Below are 13163 nucleotides of genomic sequence, written 5' to 3'. Positions count from 1 at the left end.
TAGCCTGGTGGTGGGTATTGAGGAGGGCACATTCTGCATGGAGCACTGGGTGTTATGCACAAACAATGAATCATGGAACACTTCATCTAAAACTAATGATGTAATGTATGGGGGTTAACATAAGAATAAAAAACAACAACAACAACAAAAAACTAGTCAACTTCTTTTCCAAGTATGTTCATAAGGATAACATATAACCAAACTCAACTTTATATGATAGCTAGTGACAATAAAAATACTTTGAAATTCGTAAACTAAATAGAAGGCTCACTTTTGAAAACTTATCCTCCTACCATACAAAACATCCGATCGAATTCACTGTAAAGTCTGATTCATTTCTCTCTCTCAAGAATACCAAAAGCAGAACAAGCAGGAATAAGAGGGGGTTGGGGGTGGGAGATGAGGAGGGACAAAAGAGAGGAGGACTAGAACAACAGGGGAAATTAAGTTGAGAAGATGAAGAAGGAAACAAAGAATCAAGTCCCCTCCATAACTAAAAGATACAGCCAGCTGGCATTCTCCTGCCGGCTCATACCTGCATATCCTGTTCTTCTTTGTCTAATGAATTAACACGCTCTTGAAGTATGTTCTCCTGTTTTTCAAAATTCTTGAGGAGAAGCATTTCTTGAAATAATGTGACATGGTGAAGGTCAGATAATTTCATCTGAGTATCTAGTTTCAGTTTCTGATGCCTCAGGAGACGGAGTTCTGCATCAAAAGTGACAATCAGTTCTTTGATCTGAGGTGGAAAAAGATTTGAGGGTGTGTTAGGAGTTAAGAACAGGTAAGTATACTTTTAAAACTATTGAACAATACTAATTTGTTTAGGTAGAAGCATTTTCTCGTTATACCGTTGTTATGGAGTAAGAATTATATGGGCTCATGTGCATGGGTATGTGTAGTCCTATAAATCAATTTATCAATATTATAAAATTTATATAAATTTATTAAGCGGTAGGGATTCTGTAACTATATTCCTTCCAGCTATTTCTTTACCATGATTAAGCCATCAAGAATGCCCTTCTTGGTATACTATGTGGTTGAAATCAGACTAGGAGGTCCTTGTATTTCTATCTGCCTCCACTTTATCCCACAGCATCTCTACATTGTCTTTCATACAGGAAGCACTACATACTCCCTTCAACTTCTTATTTTGAAAATTTTCAAACATTTCCAAAGGTGATTTAAGTTGTGACAGAGCTGGGATAAGAATGACATATCCCAAGTCCTGGTCTAGACCTTCTCCCACTGCCATCCCAAGGACTTTAAAGGCTCCATTCTGCTCTGATTTGGCACAGCTTCTCCCTCACCCCATCCCAAAGGCAATGAAGAGATCCAGAGAGAGTCCCAGGGGCTGGTTCTCCTGAGAAAACCAGGACAATAGGTAGAAGACAAACCATTCCATGTTTTTTCTAGGCTGTGCATGATGGAGAGTCTCAACAGTCAAGAACCTGTAATGAGGGAGGGCCCAGCCCGTGGCTGAGGAGAAGGAAGAGATCTCTGGGTTTGGGACAGTGAAGAAGAAAAAAAAAATTAAACTTTTACTTATGTATGGTCGTAGACTAAGTGGGCTCTTCTTTAATGTTTGTTCAACAAGTCTGAACTATTTTTAAATTTCTTTTGAGGCAGGACTATATTTTTTCAGTGTAACACCATTCTGAAACATAAGTTTGTAAGGCTCATGCTTGTTTTGCTCTCACTCACCCAATAGCCTATAAGCTTTATGAGGATAGAGAATATGTCTGGCTTGAGTATTATTGCATCCCTATCTAACTAGCACAGTTCCTGCACAAAGAATGTCCAATAAATGTGTTGATACCATAAATAAATTAGTTACTATTAAACCAAACTTTTTTACTGGGTATCTACTATATGTCTGGCATTTTCTAGACACTGCAGGGGAATCAAAAGATGATTATATGTGGCCCTTCTCTCAAGAACTGTGTCATCTAATTTGCAAGACAAAACTAACACATATGAGCACTGAGTGATGTATAGAATTGAATTGTTATACTGTACACCAAAAATGAATATAACACTGTATGTTAGTTATACTTCAATTAAAAAAACTAACACACATAAAACAGCAAGAAAGATAAGTGGAAAACATTAGGTGCTGCTTATAGGTGCAATCGGAGTTTAGACAAAAGAAGAGTATGTAATGTGGACAGAACATTCTGGAGAAGGTTTGGAATTGGACTAAGTTTTGCATGATGACTCACATTTGAAAGGAAATCATTGCAGGTGGGAGGAAATAGCAAAGGAATAAGCAAATACAAAATTCAGAATGGGGGTGGGGAATGGGAGTGGGGAGAAGCAGGAAGAGTGAGAAAGCGAGGCTGGACAAAGCAGAGATAATGAGTGAAGAATACGTTTGGGGAGCTATAGGGGGTGCCTTCACAGGGTGGAGCCAGACAGACACTGAGGAAGGGAACTCTACACCAGTTGGCAGCCGGGAGCCTCCTAGCCAGCAAAGGTCCTTTTCCTTCTGGATTCAGAGGACCTCCTGTACCACTGGCCCCAACATGGTCTGGCTTCCTAGAAATAAAAACAGGTGCCGTTCCAGCTCCAGAACAATTTTGAAGCCAGTCATCACCATGAACACTCCCACCAATGAGGCAAATCACACGTTAGAGAAAGAGGAGGATGTAAAAAGCAGAGGTGCCCCATTTTCTCTGGAAGGTTTTTAAATTATGTTCCATCCAGCATCTGAAAGCTGCTCCATCATTTCCCCCTTACCAAGACTTCAGTTAGATGCCATTTGACATGGATTTGTCCTTAATTCTTAGCTTTTCCCAAAGCAAAACGTTTAAAAGCTCTAAAGTTCTTGGGCAGAGCACAATAATTATCAGAAGGCCATGGATGGGGAGGAAGCTAAGCCTTCAGGGAGTTGTGGGCTGGTCAGGGCTTGGGAAAGATTACTGTAGAGAAAATTTAAATCAATAAATAAGAAAGGAAATCTAGTTCTTCCCCACTCTCCTCTCTTTCAGCTTGAAAAAGGCAGTGTCACCCCTTACCCTATTGGTTAAATACTGTTGCATGTACAAGTGTTTAATCTCATCCCTTTTCATAATCTCCAGCTCTATATCAATTGGATCTGCTTTTTCAAATTCCAGTAATTTTACAGTATCTACACAGAATGCTGATGCCTTTGATGATCTAGACAATGAATCTCTTGTCGTCAAATCACTGTTCTTTCTAGAAGAGAGTCTGAGGAATCCTCCACTTGAGCCTGTAGACCCTCCCTGTTCCAGCTGGGAGGATGTTTCACCCTGAATCTTCATCTGCTGTCGCTTAAAATTTAGGAGAGTTTCCTCATCATACTGAAATCTCTTTTCTGGAACTTCTTCTGGGTGTATCTGGGGGACTTGGGGAATAGGAATGTGCTTGGATATGTGAAGAATTGACTGGATGCTCTTCAGTTCTTGAACCAGGCACTGTATTTCCTCGATGACGGCCACTTTAAGGTCTCGAAGAGAGAGGATACATTTGTTCATGTTCTTTTTCTTTGAATGGGCCTGATAAAAAGAAGGAAACAAAATGACAATCCATTCACAAAGGACAGTTTGAAATATGATTTTTGTCCCATGACTGGTATGCCTAGCAAAAATCCAAGAAAAAAAAATTTATCTGATCATTTCTATTCACTACTAAGTTACTCTTTTCTTTAGCTTTTAGGCTGTTTCCCATTTAGCTTCTCCAAAAGAGGAAGACAGTGTGGATGTGACCTCTGGTATCCCTCAGGTGGCTTGTAGGGCTCAGCTCTGCTGTCTTCTTCTGACCAACCAGGGGAAGTCCTTCCTGAAGTCTTGTACTCAGCCAGAGCTGGGTGAGGGGAAGGTCATTCTTTGGTAAGGAACATACAAATGTAACTGCCTATCCCTGATGGAAACTCAAATTCCACTGGCTTAGACACATTTAGGGTTGCCCACTTAGGGCCAAATTAAAGTTTAGCCTATTCTTATTCTGCATTTTGGCCACATTATTCCTGTTACTTCTTGTGCAGGCAATGTCATGATCCTGAATTTCTGTATCATGCACACCAAGAGATTCCAGGACACTTTCTCTTGGTTCCTTCTCCATTTATCTAAGCCAAACTATGCCCCCCCTGCCTCAAGCCACAGGAGCCAGAGTGGCCCATTGCTCCCTCATTACCAGCTGTTTCCAAAATGCTCTTACTAGAGCCTATAGGCACATACAGCCCTAATCCTGTGTATAATTAGACAACAAGGTGGTCCAAAGGCTATTAAGAGTTACTTTGCATAAATATACAGGTTTAAAAAAAAAGGATCAAAGGCACTTCTCCAAATTGACAGTAATACTATAGTAGTAGGGAATTTTAACATCCCACTTACATCAACGGGTACATCACCCAAACAGAAAATCAACATGGAAGCAGTGGCTTTGAATGACACATTAGACCAGATGGACCTAACAGATATATATAAAATATTCCATCCAAAAAGGGAATACACATTCTTTTCAAGTGCACATAGAATATTCTCCAGGATGGATCACATGTTAGGCCACAAAACAAGTCTCAATAATTCAAAAAGATGGAAATCATATCATGCATCTTTTTTGACCACAATGGTATGAAAGTAAAAGTCAATTACAAGGAAAGAACACAAATACATGGAGGTTAAATAACATGCTACACAATAATGAATGGGTCAACTGAAAAATCAAAGAGGTAGTAAAAAAAAAAAAAAAAGAAAATGAAAAAACAGTCCAAAATCTTTGGAATGCAGCAAAAGCAGTTCTAAGAAGGAAGACTGTAGTGATAGAGGCCTACTCAAGAAACAAGAAAAAGCTCAAATAAACAACCTAATTTTACACCTAAAGGAGCTAGAAAAAGAACCAAAAAAAAGCCCAAATTTAGTAGAAGGAATGAAATAATAAAGATTAGAGCAGAAATAAATGAAATAGAAACAAATAAATAAAAAATAAACAAATAAAAGATCAATGAAACAAGGAGCTGTTTTTTAAAAGATAAAATTGATAAACCTTTAGCTAGACTCATCAAGAAAAAAGGAGATGACTCAAATAAAATCAGAAGTGAAGGAGGAGAAATGACAACTGGCTCCACAGAAATACAAAAAGATTATAAGAGAATATTATGGAAAATTATATGCCAACAAATTGGACAACCTAGAAGAAATTAATAAATTCCTAGAAGCATATAACCTTCTAAAGCTGAATAAGGAATAGAAAATCTGAACAGACCTAATTATTAGCAATGAAATTAAATCAGTAATAAAAAAATTTCCAAAAAATGAAAGTCCAAGACCAGATGGACTCACTGGGGAATTTTACCAAATATTTAAAGAAGAATTAAAACCTATTCTTTTCAAATTCTTCCAAAAAATGTAAGAGGAAGAAAAGCTGCCAGGTACATTCTACAAGGCCATCATTACCCTAATACCAAAACCAGACAAAGCCACTACAAAAATAGTAATAATAACTACAGGCCAATTTGTCTGATGAACATAGATGCAAAAATCAATAAGATACTAGCAAACCAAGGTCAACAATACATTGAAAAAATTATTTACTACAATCAGGCAGGATTTATTCCAGGGGTGCAAGGGTGGTTCAATATTCACAAATCAATCAATGTCATATATCACATTAACCAGAGAAAGAATGAAAACTATATAATCATTCTAATAGATGCAGAAAAAACATTTGACAAAATTCAACATCCATTCATGATTTTAAAAAAAAAGCCCCAACAAAGTAGGTTTAGAGAGAACATGCCTCAACATAATAAAGGCCTTATATGAAAAGCCCACAGCTAACATCATAACTAAATGGTGAAAAACTGACAGCTTTTCCTCTGAGGTTAGTAACAAGACAGAGATGTCCACTTTCACCACTTTTATTCAACATAATACTGGAAGTCCCAGCCACAGCAATCAGACAAGAAAAAGAAATAAAAGGCATCCATATTGGTAAGGAAGAAGTAAAACTGTCACTATTTGTACATGACAGGATACTATATATAGGAAAAATCATAAGGAGACCATCAAAAATCTACTAGAACTGGTAAATTAATTCTGCAAAGCTGCATGATACAAAATTAATATAAAGGAATTTGTTGCATTTCTATACACTAATAACAAAGTAGCAGAGAGAGAAACTAAGAAAACGATTTACAATTGCACCAACAAGAATAAAATACCTAGGAATAAACTTAACCAAGGAAGTGAAAGATCTGTACTCTGAAAGCTATAAAACATTGATGAACAAATTGAAGAAGACACAAATGAATGGAAAGATATTCCATGCTCATGGATTGGAAGGATTAATATTGTTAAAAATATCTATACTACCCAAATCAATCTACATATCTAATGCAATCCCTATCAAAATACCAACAGCATTTTTCACAGAACTACAACAAATAATTCTAAAACTTGTATGGAACCACTAAAGACCCCAAGTAGCCAAAGCATCTTAAGAAAAAAGAACAAAACTGGAGGTATCATAATCCCAGATTTCATGACATACTACAAAGCTGTAGTGAACAAAACAGTATGGTACTGGCACAAAAATAGACACACAGATCAATGGACAGAATTGAAAACCCAGAAATAAGCCCATGCTTATATGGTCAATTAATCTATAACAAAGAAGGCAGGAATATACAATGGGGGAAATATAGTCTCTTCAACAAATGGTGCTGTAAAAATTGGAAAGCTACATGCAAAGGAATGAAACTAGACCACTTTCTTATACCATACCCAAAAATGAACTCAAAATGGATTAGAGACCTAAATGTGAGACCTAAAACAATAAAATTCCTAAAAGAAAACATAGGCAGTAATTTCTTTAACATCAACCATAGAAACATCTTTCTAGATAGGTCTCTTAAGGCAAGAGAAACAAAAGCAAAACTAAACTGTTGGGACTACACCAAAATAAAAACGTTTTGCACAACAAAGGAAATAATCAACAAAATCAAAAGGGAACCCAGTGAATTGGAGAAGATATTTGTAAATTATATATCCAATAAGGAGTTAACATCCAAAATATATAAGGAACTTATACAACTCAACACCAAAAAAAAATCCAATTAAAAAATAGTCAGAGGAACTGAATAGACATTTCCAAAGAAGACATACAAATGGCCAACAGACACATGAAAAGGTGCTCAATGTCACTAATCATCAGGGAAATGCAAATCAAAACTACAATGAGGTATCATCTTACACCTGTCAAATGGCTAGTATCAAAAAGACAAGAAAAAACAAGTGTTGGCAAGGATGTGGAAAAAAAGAAATCCTCATGCACTATTGGTGTGAATGTAAACTGGTGCAACCACTGTGGAAAATGGTATGGAGGTTCCACAAAAAATTAAAAATAGAATTACCATATGATCCAACAATACCACTTATGGGTATTTATCTGAAGAAAATGAAAACACTAATTTGAAAATATATATACACCCACAGGTTTACTGCAGCATTATTTACAGTAGTCAAGATATGGAAGCAACCCAAATGTCCATCCATAGATGAATGGATAAAGAAGAGGTGGTATATACATACAATGAAATATTCATCCATAAAAAGGATAAGATCTTGCCATTTGTGATAACATGGATGGCCCTAGAGTATATTATGCCAAGTGAAATAACTCAGAGAAAGGCAAATACCATATGATTTCACTCATGTGGAATTTAAGAAACAAAACAAAGAGAAACAAAAAAAAAAAACAGACTCTTAAATACAGAGAATTGGTGGTTGCCAGAGGTAGGGTGGGGGGTTGGGTAAAATAGACTGGGATTGAGAGGTACAAACCTCTAGTTAGAAAATAAATAAGTCACAGAGATGAAAAGTACAGCATAGGGAATATAGTCAATGAGATTGGAGTAATGTTGTTTAGTGACAGATGGTGACGACATTTATTGTGGTGAGCACTGAGAAATGTATAGATTTGTTGAGTCATTATATTGTATACCTGAAACTAATATAACACTGAATGTTATACTTCAAAAAAAAAGGCACTTCTCCAGGCAGTCTTATAAAACTTACCTGTATGATTACTACCTATGAACCAAGAACACTGTAACAAAATAGAGATGTTTTACATATTTAAGAATAAACCTTTAAAGGGGCGCCTGGGTGGTTCAGTTGTTAAGCGGCTGCCTTCAGCTCAGGTCATGATCCCAGGGTCCTGGAATCGAGCCCCACGTCAGGCTCCCTGCTCAGTGGGAAGCCTGCTTCTCTCTCTCCCACTCCCCCTGCTTGTGTTCCCTCTCTTGCTGTGTCTCTCTCTGTCAAATAAATAAATAAAATCTTTAAAAAAAAAAAAAAGAATAAACCTCTAAAGCATTAATGTAAACTCAAAACCCAGCACCTATGTGAATGGGTGACCTCTTTGAAGCATCTGGAAGACTGAGAATTAAGCTTAAAAGAACAAACCTAAGCCAGCCTGATGACTGTTAGGTTCACCTCTTTGAGGAGCCCTCTTTACACACCACACTTTCTTTTTAGGTTTCCAAATACCCCACATACCTAAACAATGGCCATAGGGAAGGGGAATATATAATATGTTATTTCCAAAAAAAAACTTGATACTTTAGTGATTTTTAATTTCGCCATGACAGTAATGACCATTTATTGACTGTGACCTTCACATTAACTTTATGAAGTAGACTAGATAGGTCTTATTGTTAATTGGTATTAATACCCCTTTTACAGATAATATAACCGAGGCTTAGGGAGATTTACATGACCAGCAAAGTTTACATGGCTATTAAGTGGCAGAGATGGGAACAGAATTCTTCTCTGACTTGTAGAATAGTGTGCTCTACATTATTTTATGCTGTTTTAATAAGATGGATTTCAGTGTAATGTAGTTCAAGACATCATACCTGTCCATCATCTCTAGCTAGATTATGAAATTTCAGATTGGATGACTAGAAAATTGTAGTCAAAAAAGCGTTTCTCTATGATGATGGATGGAACATGATAAATGAAACAAGAATTACCTTAGATGAACAGCTAGAAAAACAATCTAAATGGTCACTAAGAAAATGTTCAAAATGTCTGCTTAAACAGAAAGGCATAGCTATGAGCTATGAAAATTTATATATGGATATGATTTGCTATAATAGGATCCTTTGTACTGCTGGTGTGTCCTGCATCTTTGGTGAAATTGAAAAAGACTCTTTCTTTCCTCAAGATACTTTACTTCCATTTGCCAGAAAAATATAAAATATTCTAATATATTATATCTATGATATGACTGGCACTCTTTTCAATGTGATGTCTTGTAATGTGCAAACTACATGGCCATAGTAGGTGACCATGTACCCAATTCTCAAAATGGTGGCTCAGATACCCTCTGAGTCTCCATGTGTGAAAAGTCACTTGTCCGTCAAATTAAGGAATTACTATGACAGGGAGAGGAGACTTTAGTAAGAAAATGGGGATGAGAAATCAGGATAATTGGAAGCAGTTTGGCAGAATGCAGATAAAATTTTTTTAAAGGAATATGTTATTGGTTATTATTGAGACACCTACAAAATTTTTAAGTCATAAAAAAAGAAAAAGGCTAAACAATGGCCGGCCTTTTCCCTAAGTCTTTGGCAATCCACAGCAGCCAAAAACTATATCCAACAAGGACATGTTTGAATTTCAGAAATTCAAAGTCTATAAAATATAGCCATGAGCTTATCATGAGTTCAGTTTCACCCATGAAACGTATTTAGCCAAGTAATTAACTTGAAGGCTGGTTCTGCCATATTAGCTAAATAATCATGGACAAATTTTTTGTCCTCTGTGGGCCTCAGTTTCCTCATTTGTAAAAAGGAGGCATTCTAAAAAATCATAAAGATCTTTTCCACTTCTTAATTTCTATAACCATATATCCTTATAGACCATCTAGTGAAATGCGTGATTTCAGCAGAATTCCATTAAAAACTCAGGGTGCCTCTCATTGTCATGAAAGCTGTGGGTAAGTACCATGGAGTCTAGGTGTCCCAGTTCCTCCTCCTTCTTAGCAGCATTTACTCTCATGTGCTCAGGTATCTTATAGTCTGAGGCTGTCTTCAGATTGAAGTCTCCCATATACAACTGGGCCTCCTTGATGGCTTGAACATCTTTGGGATCTTCAAAGTCATCCTGAGGTTTACTCTTGTACCTATCAGAAAAATAGAGAACCCAGCCACAAATGTAACAATAAACTTTAGTTTGTCTATTATATGTATATAATCAAATTCAGTCATAAAGCAAACGTAGAATTCTGAATCTGTAGTACTACTTTTATCTGCAGAGCCCCAGCATTTTTTTTAAGTTAACGACTACAGACCTTCCTCAACTTATAATGGGGTTATGTACCAATAAACCCATAGTTGAAAATATTATAAATCACATGCATTCAGTACACCTAACTTACCTAACATTATAGTTTAGCCTAGCTCACCTTAAACATACTCAGAACACTTATGTTAGCCTATAGTTGGGAAAAATTAATACAAAGCCCATTTCACAAAAAGTGTTGAAAATCTCATGTAATTTACTGACTACTGTACTGAAAGTAAAAAAACAGAATGGTTGTAAGTGTATTGATAGTTTATCGCCAACACCATGTAGCTGACTTGGAGCTGTGGTTCACTGCTTCTGCGCAGTATCATGAGAAGGTATCATACTGCATATATCACTAGCCTGGGAAAAGATCAAAATTCAAAGTACAGTTTCTACTGAATGCATATCACTTTCACACTATTGTAAAACCAAAAAAATCAAGTCAAACCACCTTAAGTTGGGGACCCTCTGTATTTTTACAGCACCTCAAGCAAAGTCATAATGAAATAAATAAAACCCAATTATCAGATGGTGCTGAAATAATCTGAATCATTTTTAGGCTTCTCTTCATTTCTAAGTGATTTATATCAAGATGGTTATTTATTCCTTCAACAGACATTAAGCCATAGAGACAGAGTAGGTGTATGTTAATCAGTAGAAATTTAATTTACCTTTTTTTTTAATAATGTAAGTGATTGTCATAAAATTTTCAAAAAAAGGCATCTAGTTAAAAATGATCATAATGAGCATATGTATTTGCCTCCTGCTCTCTCCCCAAATTCCATGGAAATGATGGTGTGGAGGTATTAAAGGGAATAAATCGGGAAGGCTGAGAATAAGATAGAAAGCCATGAGCAAACCAGTGATAGCAATTTTAAAGGATAAATCAAAGTAGAGAAAACTGTGGCCCAGAATATCCCCAGGGAAGGCTATAAAAAAGATTGAACATGATCTTATCAGTAGAGGTCCTAGGGGGCTCCAAGCACAGATATCAAAAGACCCAACTACCTAATTCTGTAAAGTGAAGCCTGTCAGTGAACATGAACACGTACACAGAGCTTGCAGTCAGCCTTTTAGGAAAACAAACACATACAAAAGCAGAGGAAACACATGTTATCTAATGTATTGATAATTGTTCCTTTGTGTAAGATAGCACTAAAAGGAAGGATTAATAGTTTAAAAAGGAAAGGAAGTGAAGAAAAGAGAGAGAGGAAGGAAAGAAAGAAAAAGGAAGGGAGGAAGGGAGGTAAGGGAAGAAGAATGAATGAAAGGAAGGAAAGAAGGGAGGGAGGGAGGGAGGAAGGGAGGGAAGACAGAAAGAGAGAAAGAAAGGAAAGAAGGAACGAAAGAAAGAGCAAGCAGATACTTCAGCTCTGGCCATGTGAGGAAAACAAGGCCCGTAATTATCCTCATGCTATAAATAACTAGAAAACTGGGCAAAAAAAATATGAAACTATGTTCAGACATTGAATAACAGGCAGCACATTGAATAACAGGCAGACTATAATTCATGTGAGAAGTGAAAAAAAATAATTCTTACTCTCTCTATTTCTGCATGGAGTAAAGTATCAGACTGTGGAATAGTGTTGAAATCCAAAATATTAGTCCAGTAATCTCAATGATTAAGGTTATAAAGATGAGAGTTCAGAGAAGCCAGAATGGTTAGAATTTAGAGGAAAAAAATATCAGAGCTACACACAAAACAATGTCTTCAGAAATTTACATAGGGCTCTCTTGAGTTTTTGACCACGTATTAACTTCTACATGTAAAACATCATGAAGATAAGTAAAGAACATCTGGGGGAAATACAATTACTAGGAAGCTGTAAAACAAGTAATTCTCATAGTTTACACATGGCTTGAAATCACTCATGAGTTCATCAGCTGGAGAGACCTTGTTAAAGGTAGGGAACATTCAGTAGAAACACTTAAAGAGTCATGCCTTCAAAGTAGGAAAAACAAAAAATCTGGACATCATCAATCATCCAGTCCTCACTGACATTTATAGAAAACTACACCAAAGAACACAAGAAAACACATTCTTTTTCAAGCACACATTGAATTTTCATGAAAACAGACTGTATGCAGGCCCATACAACTCCCAATAAATTTATAAGAATTTAAACCATGCAAACTATTGGGAAATTAAATAGCATACTTAAAAATAAACTATGGGGCATCTGGGTGGTTCAGTTGGTTAAGCTTCTGACTCTTGATTTTGGCTCAGGTCATGATCTCATGGTTATGTTATCAAGCCCTGCATCCAGCTCTGCACTCAGCACTTAATCTGCTTGAGATTCTCTCTCTCCCTCTCCCTCTGCCCCTCCCCCTGCTCTCTCCCTTTCTCTAAAATAAATAAATAAAATCTTTTAAAAAATAAATCATAATCAACAAGAAATCACAAGGGATATTAGAAAATATTTTGGACAGGGGCTCCTGGGTGGTGCAGTTGGTTAAGCAACTGCCTTTGGCTTAGGTCATGATCCCAGGGTCCTGGGATCGAGCCCCATGTCAGGCTCCCTGCTCAGTGGGAAGCCTGCTTCTCCTTCTCCCCCTGGCTTGTGCTCTTTCTCTCTCTCTCTCTCACTTGCTCTTGCTCATTCCCTTTCTCTCTCAAATAAAAAAATCTTTAAAAAATATATTTTGGACAAAATGATGCTGAAAATATATCAGAACTTGTGAAATGAAGCTCAGTGTTTCATTTATACTTTAAATTTATACTTAAATTTATATTTTAAAGGCTTATAATTAAAAAAGAAGTATAAAATCAAAGCTTACAGCTTAAAACTTAAACAGCGAAAAAGAATTAACTAATCCCAAATTAATAAGAATAAAGGAAATGATAGA

At 36.5% G+C, this 13163-nt stretch overlaps 1 protein-coding gene across 1 annotated transcript in view; it reads right to left on the bottom strand.

Annotated features, from left to right (window-relative positions):
• The window catches only part of CFAP44 (cilia and flagella associated protein 44), a 140996-nt gene that overhangs the window by 28161 nt on the left and 99672 nt on the right, over positions 1-13163 (bottom strand). Inside the window, exons 25-27 of the mRNA XM_081796961.1 lie at positions 9975-10152; positions 3018-3518; positions 536-739 (exon numbers count right to left, since the gene is read on the bottom strand). Of these exons, the coding sequence (XP_081653087.1) occupies positions 536-739; positions 3018-3518; positions 9975-10152 (883 nt within the window). The remainder of the gene's footprint in view (positions 1-535; positions 740-3017; positions 3519-9974; positions 10153-13163) is intronic.

Source organism: Leptonychotes weddellii, chromosome 1 (genome assembly GCF_054177405.1).
Source record: "Leptonychotes weddellii isolate Sample4059 chromosome 1, ASM5417740v2, whole genome shotgun sequence".
NCBI lineage: Eukaryota > Metazoa > Chordata > Mammalia > Carnivora > Phocidae > Leptonychotes > Leptonychotes weddellii.
This window is presented reverse-complemented; position numbering and strand designations above follow the sequence as displayed.